General features: G+C 42.6%; 1 protein-coding gene across 1 annotated transcript; it reads right to left on the bottom strand.

Moving 5' to 3' along the window:
* Positions 1-409: 409 nt before the first annotated feature.
* Positions 410-11,969, bottom strand: LOC112567514. The gene is made up of 3 exons (XM_025244208.1): positions 11,229-11,969; positions 3,370-3,663; positions 410-453 (listed from the first exon to the last, which is right to left on the bottom strand). Exons 1-3 carry the CDS (start codon positions 11,311-11,313, stop codon positions 410-412), a joined length of 423 nt encoding a protein of 140 aa, XP_025099993.1. The 5' UTR covers positions 11,314-11,969.
* Between the last annotated feature and the right edge of the window lie 10,586 nt (positions 11,970-22,555).

Genomic DNA, 22,555 nt, shown 5'->3' with positions numbered 1-22,555 from the left:
CCCCCCCAACGCCGAACATCTTCCTACGCCACTGAGTCCTGTAACTATGGCAAAGCAGTGATTCACCAGGAGAAGGTATAAGGCGGAAATATGGATAACATATAGAGCTAGGAAGCAGAAGGCTGGATGTAAGTTAGAACATAAGAAAAACTCACATTGCACACTGAAAATGCGAGAAACTATTAAGGGTTGGTACTCGTTCAGCAGATTGTAACAAAACAGGTATATATTGGCCCCGTGGTCACTGTGGCTGAGGGTGACGTTGAGTGTACTACGTGACACATTGCCAGTAACATCCATGGAAGGCATCACCAACTGCACTCCATTCTTCATCCATGTGATGGTTAGGCAGCGGCTTCCCGCCAACTGACTGCATGTCATGCTGATACTCTCTCCCTCCCGGAAAATGTCACCCCAGGTGACTGAGAGTCAGCGATGGGAGACCAGGCAACACTGAAATCATCATCACTGCTTGGTGTTACCCATGATTGGTTGCAAGGACATACACACACAGGCATGTGCACACAAAAAAAGGTATTAGGGCAACATCATACCTTGCTTGAACAAGTAAACATAGTGTTTCCTTCTTTGATGGCAATATGTCCAAGCTCTGAAGCCAAATACATGGTACTGTATATTTACATCACAGTAATAGCATTATACATACACAATAAATTAACACCACTGTAACAACATTGTACATGAACAGTACATGAACACCATAGTGCTAGCATTGTATAATAAACCTTACAGTACACCACAGTCACAGCAGGGTACACTGACACCATAGCACACATTCATTCACTTCTTTCATTTCCTTGACTGGTACTGAATCTTAAGGGTAGGGGGGAGCAAGGCCTGTCCTAGGCAATGGGGAACAGATCCTGTACAGGACAATGTCCTTTCCTTCACATTTGTAAGTCAGTTCCTCAACTGCAGCATCAACCTCTTTTTAAGTTACCTTGAATAAGTCTTTGACAGAGTGTTGTGGTGGGTCACATGGCTAAACCAAACCAGTTCAAACCACTTGATTGTTGCAAGTAGGATATTTTTGGTATACCAAGAGTAGTCCTAAGATATACAAAACTAAACAAAGAGGTAAAGAGGATGGCAAGAACCGACAAAAGAGACCACATAGAGAAACTGGCAGATGAAGCAGAAAATGCAGCAAGTAAAAATGACCTGAAGACACTGTACAAGATAAACAAACAGCTAAACAACGGGGTTAAGAACAGTGATGTGCCAGTGAAAGACGTGAACGGTAATGTTGTCGAGGGAGAGGCAGGAAAACTACAGCGCTGGAGGGAACATTTTGAGTCGGTTCTGAACAGACCAGATCCCCCTCATCTTGCAGACATCCAGCCAGCAACTATAGACCTTGACATCTGCGCAGACCCGCCAAGCCTGGAAGAAGTGACAGCAGCAGTCAAGACAATGAAGAGTGGCAAAGCACCAGGGGCAGATGGAATAACAGCAGAGATGTTGAAAGCAGATGTGAATGTGATAGCTCCAAAGCTGACTGAAATCTTCAGGATAATTTGGGAATCAGGGCAGGTCCCTGTTGCGTGGAAGACAGGGCTCATCTTCAAGTTACCCAAGAAAGGAGATCTTGGAGACTGCAATAATTGGAGGGGCATAACACTTCTTTCCCTCACCAGCAAGGTCTTCAGCAAGATTGTTTTGTCAAGACTGACGGCAACTCTTGAGAAAGACCTCCGACCACAGCAAGCAGGATTTCGTCCTGGACGATCCTGCTCCGAATACATCTTCATTCTGCGACAGATTCTGGAGCAAAGCAACGAATGGAACACACCGCTGTACATCAGTTTCATCGACCTGGAGAAGGCTTTTGACAGCATCCACCGTGAGTCCTTATGGAAGATCCTGAGGCATTACGGAGTCCCTGCAAAACTTGTTCAGGTCATTGCAATGCTGTACAGCGATTTCAAATCCCAGGTTGTCTGTGACACGGAGCTCACAGACCCCTTCAACGTCAGTACCGGGGTGAAGCAGGGCTGCATTCTGTCGCCGTTCCTCTTCATCCTGGCCATGGACTGGATCATGAAGACTTCCACCGACAGTGAGAGGAGAGGGATCAGATGGACCATGACTATGACAGCAACAACAGCGCTGGAAGACTTAGACTTTGCTGATGACATTGCCCTGCTGTCACACCGCCACCAAGACATGCAGGAAAAAACAAAGGCCTTCTCAGAAACAGCTGGAAACCTTGGCTTGAAGGTCAGCACAAAGAAAACGAAAAGTATGAGAGTGAACGCCAGAGTCCAAGACAGCATCAAACTAAATGGAGAAGAGATTGAGGAAGTTGACAGTTTCTCCTATCTTGGGTCCAAAATGTCAAACACCGGGGATGCGGAGGTGGAGATTCGAGCCCGACTGGCGAAAGCCAGCCAGGCCTTCGCCTCACTCAGGAGCACGTGGAAGGCAAAAAACATCAGCCAGAAGATCAAGCTGAGAATCTTCAAGTCAAATGTGATCAGCACCCTCCTTTACGGATCAGAATCTTGGAAGATGACCAAAACCATCAGTAACAAGCTTGACGTCTTCCAAAACAGATGCCTCAGGCGCATACTTAACATCTTTTGGCCAAACACCATCACCAACGAAGAACTCCACCGAAGAAGTGAAACCGAGTCCATCACCACGCAGGTTCAACGAAGGCGTTGGCGATGGATTGGACATGTGCTCCGCCAGCAGACAGCAGACCTCTCCAGAGTCGCCCTACGATGGACTCCAGACGGCCGAAGAAAACGAGGCCGCCCAAAGGAAACTTGGAGAAGAACAGTGGAAAGGGAGATGAAGGGAAAGGGCTGGACATGGGGTCACCTAGAGCGGGTTTCAGCCGATCGACATCGGTGGCGGATTCTGGTTGAGGCCTTATGTGCAACCTGATGCACGAAGAGGAATAGATAGAGATAGAAGAGTTGTCCTGGTATTCAGAGCAGCCTTCTCAGGCACTTATTCTCAAATACCTGGATTCTTCTCTCTGTTTTGGCAAACAAGGACCTGATTTGGTCTTTAGTAGTTGGCAGACCTTTGTGCTTTCAACATGTTTGGAGGCCAATGCTCTAATCATTCAGCTATCCACTCCCTCAAGGTGAGTCTGAAGCTCTGTGCAAACTCTAGAAGACTTTGAACTCTTAGAAGCTGGTTTTGTCTAGACAAAATTTACCTACCATTCCTGCCCATTGTTGTAACATTTAAAACTACCTGTATCTCACCTGCTTTTGATCATCAGTTGACCTACCTGCATTTCACCTGCCCTGGTGAGCAGGGTAGAGATGCAGCCATAGGCCAGAATATTATAGTTGTATTATATCGTCAACTCTACAACTACCTGTATCTCACCTGCCACAGTTAGCTGAGCTGAGACAGAGCCATAGTCCAGAACGTTACAGCCATACTGTCCGGCATCCTGGTCCTGCACACCGGTGATGCTCAGCGTAAAGGGGGTGGTGAGAGAGAAGTGTAGAGGGGTCACCACAGTGCTGTAGCCATTATTAAAAACAACCTTGGGTCCCTGTGTCCACACAATATTGGTGCTGTTGTTGGGAGACTGACACTCAAAGGTCACATTGCCACCACGTGACACCAGCACATCTTGTGGTTTCTTTAACCACTGGTTCTGACCCCATGTATCTGCTGCCAACAGTCAAACAGGCAAAATCAATTTCATTTCCACTCAGTGCTTAGATCTTTATGTGATGCTACCATATTGTACACTGCATAACGCTGGGGGATGGGGATAACTGGAGCTTACATGCTAAAATATAAGATATGCTACAACCAGATTTCATGTCTTTGTGACTACAGAATTAACTACGTGGTCACTTTGCTTGACTAGGAATTCAAATAATGATAATATTTTTCCATTGAAGCAAACAAAAGTTGCAATGGAAATTTTTCTTTCACAGCAAAGCAGACAGTGTGTGAAGATAAAAAATAATATTCTATTACACATTACTAATATTCTCATAATGATATTTTGATATCTATTAATAATACAGCTGGAACAAAGAATACAACAAAATTAAGGGGTTATGCTTCAAAAACTCTACCATACTGCACTATACTGACAGTAGAAATGCTCACTAAAGCAGCATCATACATAAATATATACATCATCATAAACCAAAAATTTATAAAAACAACATCACACAGCAAACAAGTTACACGATGAAACAGGAAGCGGAAGCATTAACCTGTCATAACATCCTTAAATCAGCTGAGGGATACCAATCAAGACTTCTTCAGTTCATGATTTAATGAGATTTCTCTCGCTTTGAAATAATAAAAGATCTATGCCTTCTGCTGCTTAACAGTGCTGGTAGCACAGAGGAGAAACACAAGAAAGAGTGCTGATCAGCTGAGTAGTGTGGTCAAGAATGCGGCGTAAATTATCAGAATCAAGTATGAACAGCTGACTGTAAAGAACTGTTTGCAAGAGGGGTTCGCCACCAGACCTGAGTTTAGAGACAGCTCTTCACACCTGCTATGTGTATAGATATTTCCACAGGATATGTATACAATAATATGTATTGAGAGCTGCTTGTAGAGGTCTGTGTGCATAGAGATCAGTAGTAGTAGTCGATAGTTGTGTCTACAGATCCCAGTGTATTAAAGAGATGTACAGTATATGCATATATTATGAGAAATGTATTAAAACAATACAGTATGTAGTATAATACATGAGATATGTATACAAATTTGTATGAGACATGTGTACAGAGATGTATATATAATGCCGAAAAGTAATTTTTATTTGACATGTGTAAATTAGATGTGTATTAGTATGATACATTTGTAAATTAGATAGATACATGTATTAAGATATATGGGTGTATTATAATACATGTGTAAAACAGATGTCTATATATTAAGAGATGTGCATTATTATGCTACATACGTAAATTAGATATATATTTAAAGATAAGTGTTATAATACATGTGTAAAATAGATGTGCATATATTAAGAGCTTTGTATATAGAGATGAGTATGCATTCAGGCGCTGTGTATAGAGACCAGTGTGATTAAGAGCTGCGTGTGTGTAAAAGTGTTCACACCAGCTGTGTTCACCCAGAACTTTCACTCCCTTGTCTTACAGTGACAAATACCTCCTGACATCTGGCCACTATATTTGTCGATTTAATTACTCCAAATCCAGTACTATTTCTTATAGCCAATGCTAGGAATATTGATAAAGTGCAGCAGGTTATTTGACAGATGTGAATACACCTCAGTAACACCTGTCCTTATAGTGATTGAAAACCAAGTAAATGCAGGAGGGGCAAGACCGTCCAAAAAAAAAGACAATATTGTCAATCAATCAATCCTCTCTGTGCTGACTGGTTGAAAGATAATTTATCCTGTATCCTATTTCTTGGACTGGCTTTCTTCTAACAGCCAACACTGTTTGCCTTTGGGATCCATCAGTCAAATGAAAAATATTGTCAAACCTCATAACCTAGCGACCACCAAGTACTAAGAAGACAACTAGGTATACAGAAGCTTTCCTGGTCCCAGGCTGGGTGATTAACACTAGATTAATGGGTAGGTAATTAATATTAGCCTCTTCTTCTATCTTTAGCTTTTTTTTTCATTTTCTTTAGGAATTTAATAATGTGGGAGGAAGCCTCTACATTAACATTACTTTAGTGACTGTGAGCAGTGGCCAAAGCTACATTACAGAAGTCAGCAAGGCCAGGGACTGAAAAAGTGACAGACTTAAAATAGCATTCAGCCAGGAACTAAATAAGTGACAGACAAATATAGCAGCTGAACTAGAGCCTACACAAGTCACACAGACAAATACAGTGCCCAGCCAGAGACTAACTGATGAACAAATATAGCAGCTCAACTAGAGCCTAAATAAGTGCTCGACAAACATGGGAAGTAACATTAGCAGGAAAACTACAGTAGATAACAGTGGTAGAATACTATACTTGCTAACATCAGTAGATAACTCCATGAATTTTGAGTCACATGGTATGTCAGCTCAGCTGGGGGATGGAGGGAACTGCAGTGACACAGCAAGCTAGCTGCTTTGGCCTGTCTTAAGCAACACCTGCAAGTCTCTTCTTTTATCTTATAGAGCCATTAGTTTTCCTCTGCTCAGAAGAGGTCTCATAGTTTCCGGTCAGGCAAAATGTTGGATTGTAGAGGCGGGCGAACGATCTCCTTCCACATCCGGGCTAGGCCGAGTGCGTAGGAGTGGAGGTGCCTTGATATTTGGTGAACTGGCTTCACGCAAGAGTCCCTTAGCCCTGACCTAATCCTAGGCATCAGCTCTTGTTGACGGTGGATAAAGGCCTCCTGTTTCACACAGCCTTTTCACCTGTGCAGAGGTTTGAACAGTTGTGAGACAGAAACCCACCCTACTGCATTCTCCAGCCCCAGCTAACAGAATGAACATTACTGGCAGCTGCTTGACTTGGCATCTCACAGATAAAGAAGACAGCCAAGGACACAGAGCTAAAGGTGGGACGACAGGGTGGGGTGGTAGACAACAGGTTTCTCTCTCCCTGCGTCTCCGCCTACATCATCCAGCTGCACCCCTTCCCCCAGCATCCACTTGCCTGGCTTGTAGGGAGTCTGTGTAGACACACACCGGTCATCTGTATAGATACACGCTGGTCATCTGTGTGCCCTGGGCGATGACTGATGTATCGCCACCCCTCTTCAGTTGTGTCCACTCTCAGTATAATGGTATATGATATATCACACTTGTATTCAACAGGCGTGTAGCATCTTTGTGCAAAACATATCACGTGGTCAGTAAGGTCATGACATGAACTGGTTGTATGTCCCATTATGGTCACACGGCACATCCACATAGCAGGATACCAATCCATATCAACTACGCCATAACATGGACTACAGCCACCCAATTAATATACACCTGAGTGACGTTGGGATGTGGTAAAATGTGTTACACATTAAGGAAAGATAAGTGAAGTGGAAGCTGGTTAGGGAAGCGGGGTGGTGGGTAAAACGGGTGTCACACGGACTTCTCAAGAACTGTGGTAAAGGATAGAGCGGGTGGGAGACATGTTTCATGCAAGCTACATGACAACTTTGTGGCGACATGCATGAGGTGAGGGCTACACGGGGGAGGGTTACATGGGGTGAGGGCTACATGAGGTGAGGGCTAAATGAGGTGAGGGCTACATGGGGGAGGGTTACATGGGGTGAGTGCTACATGAGGTGAGGGTTACATGAGATGAGGGCTACATGAGATGACAAAAGTATGTGATGAGGTAGGTGGGGTAAAACGTTAGTTGGTCACAGCCAAAGGTGAGCATCTGTCTTTCTGCCTAATTATTTCCGTTTTATAAGGAGTGTCGGTGCCTGCCCTGTTGCAGGTGACGAGTGGCCACTAGGTTAGTGTCCTCATCAACAGCAGGCCTGACGAAAGGGGATGGGGGGACAGGTGGGTCTGATGTACCCTGGCTGTGAAGGGGCCCAGTCTTGGTCAGTGGATTTTTTTCATTCTTCTTTTCCTTTTCTTTTTCTTTTAAAGAAAGGTTGTAACATTCCTAACCCTGAGCGGGATATTACCACTTTGATCCTTTGATGTCATACTTACACATGTACCAACCACTCACGTGTAAATAACTCAGTGCTCAAGTAGTGATGTAGGTCCTAGTGCACTTGTCCTAATGTTTGCGGTCTATATTACGCCATTGAATGAAATGTAAATATTGACAATCGAATTGCAAGGATATTATTATATACTGGGAAAATAATTTAATTACGATTTCAGTTACAAGGGGCTCGGACAGATCGTCTACCCCGGAACCTGTGTTGGCTCTCGGCGGCCCTGCTCAAAAGTAGGAATCTCTGGTCTTCTGCAGGTGGCGACTAACCACTAACCCAGTAACCACCCGTGTAACAACTAACAAGCCTGTATGTCTGTCTTATACTGTCTATCAACTGTGTTAGCTGATAGAAGTACCACGCACCCGGGTCGACTTGAGGCCCTGTTCACACGTGTTGTGAAGGAGAGTCCCTGTGTACACAGACATGAGCAATCCCTCAAACGACTTTCTGAATCATTCCAGCAAAACTCTGCTGGTCTCTTCCTTAGTTCACACAAAGGGAATGCAGCAGACTGACATTCATGTTTCTTGTCGTTATGTTTTGTAGCACTGACCTCATTTAATTCATTTAATCTTACCTCTCCTATACTGCCGGCAGTAATGTCCCTACCGCCTGTAGTCATGATATTTATTACATACAGTCCCTACCGCCTGTAGTCAGGATATTTATTACATACAGTCCCTACCGCCTGTAGTCATGATATTTATTACATACAGTCCCTACTGCCGGTAGTCATGATATTTATTACATACAGTCCCTACCGCCTGTAGTCATGATATTTATTACATACAGTCCCTACCGCCTGTAGTCATGATATTTATTACATACAGTCCCTACTGCCGGTAGTCATGATATTTATTACATACAGTCCCTACCGCCTGTAGTCATGATATTTATTACATACAGTCCCTACTGCCGGTAGTCATGATATTTATTACATACAGTCCCTACCGCCTGTAGTCAGGATATTTATTACATACAGTCCCTACCGCCTGTAGTCATGATATTTATTACATACAGTCCCTACTGCCTGTAGTTATGATATTTATTACATACAGTCCCTACCGCCTGTAGTCATGATATTTATTACATACAGTCCCTACCGCCCGTAGTCATGATATTTATTACATACAGTCCCTACCGCCTGTAGTCATATTTATTACATACAGTCCCTACTGCCGGTAGTCATGATATTTATTACATACAGTCCCTACCGCCTGTAGTCATGATATTTATTACATACAGTCCCTACTGCCTGTAGTTATGATATTTATTACATACAGTCCCTACTGCCGGTAGTCATGATATTTATTACATACAGTCCCTACTGCCTGTAGTTATGATATTTATTACATACAGTCCCTACTGCCGGTAGTCATGATATTTATTACATACAGCCCCTACTGCCTGTAGTTATGATATTTATTACATACAGTCCCTACCGCCTGTAGTCATGATATTTATTACATACAGTCTCTACCGCCTGTAGTCATGATATTTATTACATACAGTCCCTACTGCCCGTAGTCATATATTATTACATACAGTCCCTACCCGCCTGTATCATATTTATTACATACAGTCCCTACTGCCTGTAGTTATGATATTTATTACATACAGTCCCTACTGCCTGTAGTCATATTTATTACATACAGTCCCTACTGCCTGTAGTTATGATATTTATTACATACAGTCCCTACTGCCGGTAGTCATGATATTTATTACATACAGTCCCTACTGCCTGTAGTTATGATATTTATTACATACAGTCCCTACTGCCGGTAGTCATGATATTTATTACATACAGCCCCTACTGCCTGTAGTCACGACAGTGCCCATGTTTAACAAGCTGTCAGGCGTGTTTTATACAGGTCAATGTTTGAGGGCGAGCAGACAGTCGGTGAAGAGTGGCGCGTACCCGCGTACAGATGACAGGCAGACCCTACTAATGTACCCGTTACTTTGTCAGACACCTTTCATCTACTAGGGTAGGATGACAGGTGAACTCTTGATCCTAAGAGGTGAGGTTTGGGTTAAATATATCCCCATACACCTATACAACGGGCTACACCACCTACACCTCTTGGTGAGCTTAACTCACTTGAGAACACACTACACTCTTGTTCATAACCGTTCATGTCCAGGGTGCTGGATACATGTTCAACTCAGAATGTAGGACAACAATCCTCACCCCCACGCCCCCATATGGAGTTTTACACACTTGTAAGGACGAGTCTTACTTCTTAAGTCTTACTTCTGCCGACTGACACGTTTGCTTTTAATTTTTCTCCCCACTCCAAAGCCGAGCATCTTCCTACGCCACTGACATAAATTCATACAGGCATAAATATATTCATGAGTATCTGGCTCACACATGCACACATATATACATATACACACATCCAAATGCACCCACACTCATACACATAGGCATGGCAACACTTGTCTCTCGAGTCACTGGAATCCGCTCTGAGTCATTTCCGGCATTGCTGGATACTTTGCAATATTGTATCAAGAAACATGCTGTTTTCATCAAGAAATACAATAAAATAAAAAGCAGGTGACATAAAGCCATTCTTGTTACCACTCTGCTTGCTTACATCCACATGGGACTCCTTTCATGGCAAGCTGTCTCAAGTCTTATGCTAATTTTACTGCATGTGTGCCATGTATCGCTACATCCCACAAGACTATTGTATCGTGTGCCTTGTATCGCTACATCCCACAAGACTATTGTATCGTGTGCCTTGTATCGCTACATCCCACAAGACTATTGTATCGTGTGCCTTGTATCGCTACATCCCACAAGGCTATTGTATCGTGTGCCATGTATCGCTACATCTCACAAGGCTATTGTATCGTGTGCCTTGTATCGCTACATCCAACATGACTATTGTATCGAGTGCCATGTATCGCTACATCCAACATGACTATTGTATCGTGTGCCTTGTATCGTTACATCCCACAAGACTATTGTATCGTGTGCCTTGTATCGTTACATCCCACAAGACTATTGTATCGTGTGTCATGTATCGCTACATCCAACATGACTATTGTATCGAGTGCCTTGTATCGTTACATCCCACAAGACTATTGTATCGTGTGTCATGTATTGTATCTCTTTATCTGACAAGGCTATATGTCTGTTGGGCTCTGACTTGCATATAGTGTGACATGTATCTCTATATCTTACAAGGCTACCTGTCTGCGAGACAGACTTGCACATAGTGTGACATGTATCTCTATATCTTACAAGGCTACCTGTCTGCGAGACAGACTTGCACATAGTGTGACATGTATCTCTATATCTGACAAGGCTACCTGTCTGCGAGACAGACTTGCATATAGTATGACATGTATCTCTATATCTGACAAGGCGACCTGTCTGTGGGGCTCAGACTTGCATATAGTATGAAATGTATTACTACTTCCTGGAGTCCCTATCCACCCAAAGCAAGCAGACCTACAAGCAAAGAAATAGACATAAACAAAGAAACAAACAGTCATAAGACAACAAGCAGATAAACAAAAGCAGTAAACATACAAACAGATAGATAATACCTTTGAACAAGTTTCACACTTCACGATAGACTGAGATAAAACTTACCCAAGAAGAATGCCCATAGCAGAATAAGGAGTGCTGCTGACCTCACTGCCAGCCCCTGGGTGTATCCCACACAAGAGGAGCTCATGATGGGGCTGTCTTCGGCATGTTAGAGTGCTCTCCCCGCCCCCTGAGGCACGCTTCACACACTTGTGTTCACAGGAGCACTACACAACACTCATCCACCTTCAAGATTTGCGTCTCCTGCCTGTGGAAACGGAAACGAGCCAAGGGTCGTGGACTGAGGACTGCATGCTGACCAGGCTGTCAGCAGTCACACTGGCAGGTGACAGCAATCACACTGTCAGATGACAGCAATCACACTGTCAGTTCACCCTGTCGGCATAACTCTTGCTCCACACTGTCCTTACTTGCTGTCGACCATTAAAAAATCACCATCAGATAATCCGAACTGAACTTTCAAACAATCCACACTGAAATATCAGGCAATCCACACTGAAATAGCCAAAGGTCCAGGATGAACCATCAGGTAGTCCACACTCGGGCAGTTTCCCAGCGACTGCCACTGTCACTGTGACTGTCAAGTCCCCATTGGCTGGGCCACATCAGGATTCTCTGTGAAAACCGTTAGTCATGAAGCTGGCCAGGTGTACCAGCTCCCGTATCTTCGCCCTCGTGTCACCATGGCAGCTGCTTGCGGTGAAGTCGCTCATCTCAATGTAGATGGTGAAAACTACTCCCTCACACGTGTGTTCTCAGCAAGCTGTCAGACAAGAGCAGAACCAAACATGGCAATGAAGTGTTTGCAGCTATGAAACACTTGTCAGACAAGAAAAGAACCCAACACACGCCGTTGGCAAGTATGTACCTTCTGTTGGTTGTAATAGAATTACTAATATCACACACATTGGGAACTTTCTCTGTAACCCTCTAACGGCCGCGACATTTGTGTAGCGTTGACCACAAATGGAGTCCGTATGGACCCCAGCACATTTTGCCAGTCATTTCATGATGAAAACTCACACATTGTGGAAAATCCAATAACTATTTAATTAAATCAATGTAATTAACTTAAAGATATTTCGTGCCGCATTTGATCACCGAAGGCAGTTGGATCTTGATCCGGATTGTGCTTGTGTCTCCGTGGGAGAAAACCGTGTACTGTGTGCAGGTCTGCCATTCATCCTGTTGGGTGACATCTTGTAGACTACACGACACCTGTGCTATAACCTACAACTTGTTCAGTCTATTTCTAATTTGAAATGAAAACAACAAAATCAACGCTTGGCTTTTAAAGTCGGAGCAAGAAATTTATTCATTGATAAGTTTTACTTTAAACCAAAAAAGTCCGGGTATAAAAGCTTTTGAGTCAGATCATAGTTCAAACCACCTGTTTTATTGTACATGACATCAGACCTAGCTTTGTCAGCCAGCTAGTCCAGCGCAGTGTCTGCTAGCAAGCCTGCCATCTTGTTATTCCACAGAGTCGCTGTCTGTCTGTCTGTCTGTCTGTCTCTCTGTCATCTACTCACTGGAGGTTTTGTTAGCCCCGCCTCTACTAGCCGCGACCATGTCGGTTCTCTCGGCGCCAAGCTGGGGGCCAGTTTTTTCAGCAGCCAGATAAGCCAGTGTGATCAGTCAGGTAAGCCAGTGTGATCAGCCAGACAGGCTTGTCTTGCAAGGCAGGCAAAGCTTGCATAAGAAGGAGAGAAGCTTCTATCGTGAGCGCAGTCTGTAAACAGCTTTACAAAAGATGTGTCCATCGGATAGAACGGAGCTCTTCTCAGTAACAGAAGGTCCTTTTACTCCATCTTAAATGGCCGTTATCCATTATGATGAGTACACTAAATCATTTTTCTAATGTTGGATAATGATCCATTATTTTGCAATGAAAAGTGAATAAATATCTATTGTCTTGTCAGTTTTATTTGATGGACAGCAGAAACACAGTAAAGTGTTCTCGTCTGTTCTTGTGGCTGACAGCGCTAGTGAATCAGCATCTATTGTACTGTATCTTGTGTTTTGTGGCTGGATAGCTCTAGTAATCAGTATCTTGTGTTTTGTGGCTGGATAGCTCTAGTAATCAGTATCTATTGTGTCTTGTGGCAAGATAGCTCTAGTAATCAGTATCTATTGTGTCTTGTGGATGGATAGCTGTAATAATAAGAATCGTGTTTTGTGGCTAGATAGCTCTAGTAATCAGCATCTATTGTACTGTATCTTGTGTTTTGTGGCTGGATAGCTCTAGTAATCAGTATCTATTGTGTCTTGTGGATGGATAGCTGTAATAATAAGAATCGTGTTTTGTGGCTAGATAGCTCTAGTAATCAGTATCTATTGTGTTTTGCGGATGGATAGCTCTAGTAATCAGTATCTAGTGTGTTTTGTAGATGGATAGCTCTAGTAATCAGTATCTATTGTGTTTTGCGGATGGATAGCTCTAGTAATCAGTATCTATTGTGTTTTGCGGATGGATAGCTCTAGTAATCAGTATCTATTGTGTTTTGCGGATGGATAGCTCTAGTAATCAGTATCTATTGTGTTTTGCGGATGGATAGCTCTAGTAATCAGTATCTAGTGTGTTTTGTAGATGGATAGCTCTAGTAATCAGTATCTATTGTGTTTTGCGGATGGATAGCTCTAGTAATCAGTATCTATTGTGATTTGCGGATGGATAGCTCTAGTAATCAGTATCTATTGTGTTTGCGGATGGATAGCTCTAGTAATCAGTATCTAGTGTGTTTTGTAGATGGATAGCTCTAGTAATCAGTATCTATTGTGTCTTGTGGCTGGATAGCTCTAGTAATCAGTATCTATTGTGTCTTGTGGCTGGATAGCTCTAGTAATCAGTATCTATTGTTTTTTGCGGATGGATAGCACACGTGAATCAGTATCTATTGTGTCTTGTGGCTGGATAGCTCTAGTAATCAGTATCTATTGTGTCTTGTGGCTGGATAGCTCTAGTAATCAGTATCTATTGTGTTTTGCGGATGGATAGCTCTAGTAATCAGTATCTAGTGTGTTTTGTAGATGGATAGCTCTAGTAATCAGTATCTATTGTGTTTTGCGGATGGATAGCTCTATAATCAGTATCTAGTGTGTTTTGTAGAGGATAGCTCTAGTAATCAGTATCTTGTGTCTGTGGCTGGATAGCCTCTAGTAATCAGTATCTATTGTTTATTGCGGATGGATAGCAACAGTGAATCAGTATCTATTGTGTCTGTGGCTGGATAGCTCTAGTAATCAGATCTATTGTGTTGTGGCGCTGGATAGCTTAGTAATCAGTATCTATTGTGTTTTGCGGATGGATAGCTCTAGTAATCAGTATCTAGTGTGTTTGTGGCTGGATAGCTCTAGTAATCAGTATCTATTGTGTCTGTGGCTGGATAGCTCTAGTAATCAGTAATCTATTGTGTTTGCGGATGGATAGCTCTAGTAATCAGTATCTAGTGTGTTTTGTGGATGGAGCTAGCAGTCTATTGTTTTCGATGGATCAGTATCTATTGTGTCTTGTGGCTGAATCTATGATAGCTCTAGTAATCAGTATCTATTGTGTTTTGTTCGGATGGATAGCTCTTAGTAATCAGTATCTAGTGTGTTTTGTAGATGGATACTCTAGTAATCAGTATCTATTGTGTCTTGTGGCTGGATAGCTCTAGTAATCAGTATCTATTGTGTCTTGTGGCTGGATAGCTCTAGTAAATCAGTATCTATTGTTTTTTCGATGGATAAGCACACGTGAATCAGTATCTATTGTGTCTTGTGGCTGGATAGCTCTAGTAATCAGTAGTCTATTGTGTCTTGTGGCTGGATAGCTCTAGTAATCAGTATCTATTGTGTCTTGTGGCTGGATAGCTCTAGTAATCAGTATCTATTGTGTCTTGTGGCTGGATAGCTCTAGTAATCAGTATCTATTAAGTTTTGCGGATGGATAGCTCTAGTAATCAGTATCTAGTGTGTTTTGTGGCTGGATAGCTCTAGTAATCAGTATCTAGTGTGTTTTGCGGATGGATAGCTCTAGTAATCAGTATCTAGTGTGTTTTGTGGATGGATAGCTCTAGTAATCAGTATCTAGTGTGTTTTGCGGATGATAGCTCTAAGTATCATATCTAGTGTTTTGTGGATGGATAGCTCTAGTAATCAGTATCTATTGTGTCTTGTGGCAAGATAAATAGCTTAGTAGTCAGTATCGTGTTTTGTGGCTGGATAGCTCTAATCAGTCAGATCTATTGTTGCTTGTCTGTTCTTTTGGTTGGATAGCAGTGTGGCCGCGACGTATCTTCACTATGATGGTCCAAAACCCTATCCTAAATCCTTTCCATGAAGGGCATAATCATTTTTCCACTAGCACAGCCACCTAGATCGCTGTTCCGAATTGAGAAACAAGTTATTCTCTGTAATAATCGAACTCATCCAAATGTCAAACAAAATATCTCTGTACTGATATCGTTGGTCTCCGTTTGTAATTCGATCATTGATATGTTTTTCAATCAATCATTTGTATGTTGTTTAACTAATAGTATATGTTGTTCACTTCCATCATTTGTATGTTGTCATTAATTATTTACTGACAATGATGGCATGGTGCTGCTTTATACTGATATAAATTGTTTCCCTTCCCAAGCAACTGATCATGTCGACTCATTCGCCTTGCACTAATTGCAGTCAGTTGAGTACAAACAGTAACCCTGACCCTGGTGTAATATAGGAGTGCACACATCAAACACACAAACACACAACACCAAAAACAGATGTGACAAGCCCGTGAGATCGACATATGTTCGAAACGCTTCGGAAAACATTCTCAATCTAATGTAACCTTGTGTACAAAGAGTTACAAACAGGTTGACCACAGAGAGGCTAGAGAAGGGTTTTGACCACAGAGAGGCTAGAGAAGGTTTTTACCACAGAACAAACGAAGCCTTGTCATGACTGACACGGACCCTCAACTTTACATGATTAGCACAGCTCGTACAATAACATGGAGTCTAATGATTAGCTGATTATAGAAGAGTATATCATAATACAATGTAATACAGTCAATATCATAGCACATACAGTGTGATTATAGTATAGTATATCATAAATACAGCAATACATATATCAAGCACACTACAGTGTGATTACAGTATATCATAATACAATATAATACAGTCAATATCACAGCACACTACAGTTTGATTATAGTATAGTATAATTACAGTATGTAGCATAACAAACCAGCTAACACTATTGTTCTATTATCACAACAGCCATGTAAGCAAACAGTCTCATTCATTGTAAATTCACACCGGAAGTAGTCAGGTAAGGCAGCTATGAAACTCCTCCGAAATTCTCATAGGTAATCTAATCAGGTATGTTCATAATCTGCAGACTTGGTTTTAAGTTACAGAAAGGGCAGTGTAGTTGCAACAGTCAACAGGCGTTTGAAAGTAGAAGACGCCGCTTTGTTACACCCTGATTCACCAAACATACCCATCCAGAATCGTAGTACAAGTCATGCATACTTGTCGCTACTCAGCAACCTTCTTTACTCTTACAATTGCAACAAAAATATGTTTCATGTAGTCTTCTACAGTCAGGTCTGTCCACCGTAACCGGTCATCAGTTATCGCAAACATGAATGTTGTCTTTCCTAAGGCTGCTACCCTGATCACCATAGATCATATATTTTATGTGGGCTGACATTAAACTTTTTTAACACAAGTATGCACTCTCCCCATGGAAGATCAGTTTTGGACCCCATATTTCCTTATAGGATGCTAACCAAAACTACAGTGCTACATATCCGCGAACCAAGACTACAGTCTGCCTGTCACCATACTTTCATATTTGCAGTTACTACACTTCATGGAAGCAAGTAGTCATGTGTCACATATATATATATGTATCGTCAGCGTTGATACATAAGCCATGTATCTGCCCCATCTCCCTGTAAACACACACTTATAGCAACATGTGGCGTTAACTCCAAACACTTCTCAGTGTGGTTAGGCCTGGACCACAATGGAGCCGCCTAGTGCACATAGAAATAATATACAATCCCATCTTAGGGATATGGAGCCTGACAGCTCTCTCTCTCTCACACACACGGTTAGCAAGGGCCCTGTGTTTCCCTCTCCAGTGACATAGATTCATGTCACCATGACCTGACAAAACGCTCATTATTGTCAGAGCAGTTCTGCACGGGTGTGTGCAGGATGACATAATAAACACGATCATATACGATCACACGATAACAAACATATTGAAGTTGAAAAATACTACACAGAAAAAACAGACAGAACGATACTTGATAACATTACAATTATCCTATGATATTAAGAATGCATTGAATGGCTTGGTCATCACATTATAAGATGATGCGATATGAACACAAATTCCATAAATCTGTCAGTTTATATACCAGGATATGAAACACACTCAAAAGGAATGCGATAACACTGTCAAAATATGAAAGGATGTGAGAAGACATATGAAAATGTTACAAACATTTCAATCAACATATGAGACTTGTGATAGAGAATCGTAAAAAAACCTGAATAAGTTGCACTTAGCAATGTAGTCACGGGTACACCACAGACACATAACACCACAGACACATGACTGATAACAATCTACATTTGATGGAATGAAAGATCATAGTTCTGACACACCTGTCACAGCAAATCGTTGGTATCATGACACTGATGCCAGTGTGTGTCCAAAAAATGCTGAGCCTGTGGGCCACAAGGATAACGGTTGAATTATATATTTATAGACTTCCTGCAAGTGTAAACTGTCATAACCCAGCCTGACTAAGCAACCCTTTATAGAATGACGTCCCTCACAGCATTACGGCGATCTTAGCTGTGCTCACACAGTCTAGCCCACAAAAAAAAATTTGAATATTTGCTAGGCCTACATCTCGCCATCCATGGACTATTTACATGATGTAAAATTGTTCCTACGAAGCGAGTCTAACCACCTTTTTTTAAAATAAAAACCTCTATTGGTGACCTTAATACGGCAAATTGTAAACAATAGCATGTCATCAAGGTTAAAGAAGCTTACAGCAAATGTAAAATAAACAGAGTTATAAACCCAACATTTGCAAAGTCAACAAACCATAACCGCAAAGTGACACAGTGACAAGACACAACCAAAGATAACCAACGTGTAGCAGCAAGTGGCTCCTTGCTTTCTGCTACAACAACAATCTCGGGGAGAGGATATTCATATAACATACTTTCTATTTGAAAAATGCTTGATGCTTGTATGCTGACAGCCAAAGCTACAGTTAGAAGTAATGGTGTAGCTGACGTAGACATAATAACCACAGTAGTAGCAGAAAAACAACAGTAGTGATAATGAAGGCAGGCAACATAACGGCCTACTCTCCCCTCCCTTCTCTTCCACTTCCGTATTTATGGTGAACTAGCTTCACAGGACTTCGGCAGGATCGTAACTTACAGTTTTGTCTGTTCTAGTCTACGGCGAGTCTAACGGTCCATGTCTACATGTTCATTGTCATGCCTGTCCACACCTCAGGCTTCTCGTGCTCCTGTGAGTGCGAGTTTTCGTGATGTACAAACAGGAGGCCACATCCATGAAGTCCGTTCAAGTATCATGAATGGCGGATCTATAAGCAAGTGGGTTTAGCAGCCTGACACACACACACGCACATCACACCACAGCCACATAGTGTGTTGGGAGAGAGCTAAGAGTAGAGCGTATAATCACGAGAATTGAAAGCAGCGGTACTGTTTGCTGACGAGTGGTCGGGCATCGTGGGGTATTCCGCCGCGCACCAATGTGGACTGTGACACAAGTGATGTGTTAGTCTCCCAAGCTGTCCTTGTCCCACGTAGTAACACGCGCAGAGCAACCAACACATGACACGCAGTGTTTGCACGTTACGGTACACAATAAACACCACGCACGCCGACCACTCCGAGGGTTGTAGTTAGCACTCGTCTCCACCCATCCACCCGCGTCACGGCTGTTTGTGGAGTTCAAGGCAAACAGTGGGCCCGTTAGATAACACGAGTGAGCAGTACATTTGCTGTAAGTGAGGTCCGCCACCTGAACTGTACACTGTACACCGCCTCTCACTCTCTGTTCGCCACACAGCACTCGCGATCTTCTCGGGTTCAACGCCCCGACATCTCGCACGTCTGCCACTTGCTCGTGAGACACGCTTGTGCCTGCTCGGCTCTCGCACGAGTAGAAGTAGCCGTCTGTACACCACGTGCAGACGAACCATGTGGCGCATGTACACCACCTGCGGAAGAGGAGGGGTCGCAGCTGCTTTCACGGGTTGTGTTCGCACTTGTATATCACAGCTTGTTCTACACTTGATGTATAAAAATTGTGGTATACACTTGTATTATCACAGCTGTTCTTACACTTGATATATAAACTTGGTATACACTTGTATTACTAACACTTGTCGTATACACTGTATTATCACCACAGGCACTATGTCTTTTATACACTTGTATTATAAACTTTGTTACATACCTTATTAATAAACTTGTGTAACACATGGACAGATGCTCTCTCAGGCTGATGAGACAACTCCTTGCCACGCTGCGGCTGACGATGATGTGTGTGGATGCTTGTGTTAGCTCACCTGAGGCTGGGCTTGTACCTGACACTGTCACTGCACTTGTATCTGTCATTGAAGTTTGCTCTCTCGCACCCCTGTTCTACCGTGACATGCGACAAAGAACCCTAACAGTTGCACCTCAGCTACCTGAGCACAACAGCACCGTGTGCTGCAGTGTGCGCTTGATAAGACTGGCTGGCACATATCTTTCCTTCCACACTCTCCTCCTCCTCTCCTGCTCTGTATCTCATTTCTTACACCTCCTTCCGCTCCACATTCTTATTTCTACGTCTCCTCATTCTTGCGTCTGTTGTCTCTACCATCATCTTATTGATATTTTACTTCTTCTACCACTCCTTCCTCAACTGTCTACTTGTTACTCATCATCCCCTATGTATTTGTCAACGTCTCTACCGCTCATTCCTCCTTATCTGTCTCTACAACAGTTTCTGATTCTTGTCTACTTGTCACTACCACTCCTTCTCCTTCTCTACTTCTTCTATAACTAACCCCTTCATTCTTTGTGTCTATTCGTCTCTACCAGCGAGTGTGTGTGAGTGATGGATACTTAGAGTGTCGGGAAGGGGTGTGTGTGAGGTGTGTGACCGACCTTGGTCGACCTCGTCCTGTTTTAGTTGATAGGATCATCGAAGTGATGTAGATGAAGAACAGCTGCCTGTCGACTATCGCGTGACAATATCCGATAGACTGGATCAACTGGAAGGTTAGGGCTGTAAGTGCTAAGACTGTGGTGTATAAATAATTTGGCCTCACCCACAGTGTGGGGCTGTGTCATGTAGATATTGTTGTCTACCACAGTGTGGGGCTGTTCATGTAATGAAATAGTTTTATCAGTGTGTGTTGTCTGTGTGCGAGGGGGGGGGGGGTTGAGTAGGTCGTACCATGTACCTGCAAGCCTAAAAAAATACACCTGGCTGAAACAGCATTTCACCTTTTCATCCAAATAGCTGTTAATGTGTGCTGAGAGAAAGAGATGATCATTGTGCGTGTGTGTGGTAGGGTGGCTCCGAAACCCGGGCTTTGTTTCTGGCAGTAGAGGCTGTTGTGTAGGTTGTCTCTCTCAGCCCATCTTGTACTGCAACACCCTAAGGCTGTTCTCAAGTTTTCGGACCGGACCACTTACTAGTAAAAGCTATGGCGGACCACCAAGGCCTTAAAATCACTCTGGACTTGATTCAAATAATTGCCCATGTTTCATGAATCAAATAAGACTTTGACGAGGTGTTAGGTGAATAAACTAGACCTCTTCTTTAATTAAATTATGAGAAATGATCCTTTAAAAACATACTTTTGACATATGACGGACTAGCGCACCTGACTTATCAGCGACCACATTGGTCCACGGACCACTTTGAAACACGCCCTAAGCGCCTTGAGGCTCTCTATAGTTTCATCTTCAGCTCTCTTGTTCGAGACATCTTCACAGGCAAGTGACTACACCTGAGTTAACGAGAGATACGTATAGAAATCAATGGATTAAAAATTTTGCGCAAAGGAATATTTACGTACATCGATTCAAACCAAGCTTTGGCGATTTATAAGCCATCCTTTGAAAATAAAGATGCTTCAAAGAAGAAACTACACGTAAACCGCGCTGAAATGCATACACAATCTGAGTGAGAGATGTGAAATGTTTAGCTAGTGACATGTTTTACACGTTAGTTTCAAAGTGCTTATAGGTTTCCTGTGAAGCTCAATAATCGCGAGTGCCCAACTCATGACCTTCTCGTCGAAGGTCTGTAAGCATAGCCTTTTTATGTTACCGGACACAATGTTCTCTTACAGCGGTTTAGAAGTATTGTAAATTGCAGTTGACTGGTAAATGTTCATATCCAGAACTTCCGTATTGAAGAAATTATGTCTTTTCTCTTGCCTTATGCTTGAACGTCCGCCCTCATGGAATTCTCTTAGGTCTTCTTATGCCGATCTCATCATCTCACACTCCGCATACTTAACGACATGTACACACACTTATGTCAGTTGTGGGGAGTACACATAAATAACTTTGTGGGCACCAGCATAAATCAGACTTTGCGATATGATTCTAAAATATGTTTTGCAGGTAAATTTATTTGTGTAAATTTGTGGTAAATAAATTTATTTTCATTATTTGGCGAGTATATATTATTTTGTAAACTGGCAGAGAAAGCAATGTATGCTTAGGACCATAACTAGTTTACCGGGAGCAATTAAAAACTCCTCCCATCACACTTTGATCACATGGAAAAACAATAAACTCTTCCCAAAGTAACATTTATCAAAGAGCACTATAATAAGTTCACCCATACACACCTTGGAAATTAACAGCAGTCCTTACAGGACGACATCAGTTCATAACCTCGTTAGTCAGTTCTTCCTCTGACCACCACGGCGCCGGCTCCAGGGTGTCTTGAGAGACACTACTGCTAAGGACCTCTCCTGACAGTCATCGAGACAGCAATGGCCACCTTCTCACAGAAAGCACATCGCTGCACTCAACCGATGACGAATATTGCAAAGACTTGTATCCATTCGAGTTGAAGACAAATGTTATCTTAAAAACAACAGACTAGAGACAGAACCTGCAACCTACCAGTCTTACGCAAGAGGAGTCGACGACGACACAGTCTGAAGGAGGAAATCGCCAGACGTTACCCCGTCCACCTGAGCAGCTCAAACAGGTTAGGAAGAAACTAGCAAAGTTCTGTATCAAAGAGTCCGGAACGCAAAGAATGAACACAGTAACACTCATACTCCTCCCAAAACGGAAACAGCAAAT

Source organism: Pomacea canaliculata, linkage group LG7 (assembly GCF_003073045.1).
Source record: "Pomacea canaliculata isolate SZHN2017 linkage group LG7, ASM307304v1, whole genome shotgun sequence".
NCBI classification, from domain to species: domain Eukaryota; kingdom Metazoa; phylum Mollusca; class Gastropoda; order Architaenioglossa; family Ampullariidae; genus Pomacea; species Pomacea canaliculata.
This window is presented reverse-complemented; position numbering and strand designations above follow the sequence as displayed.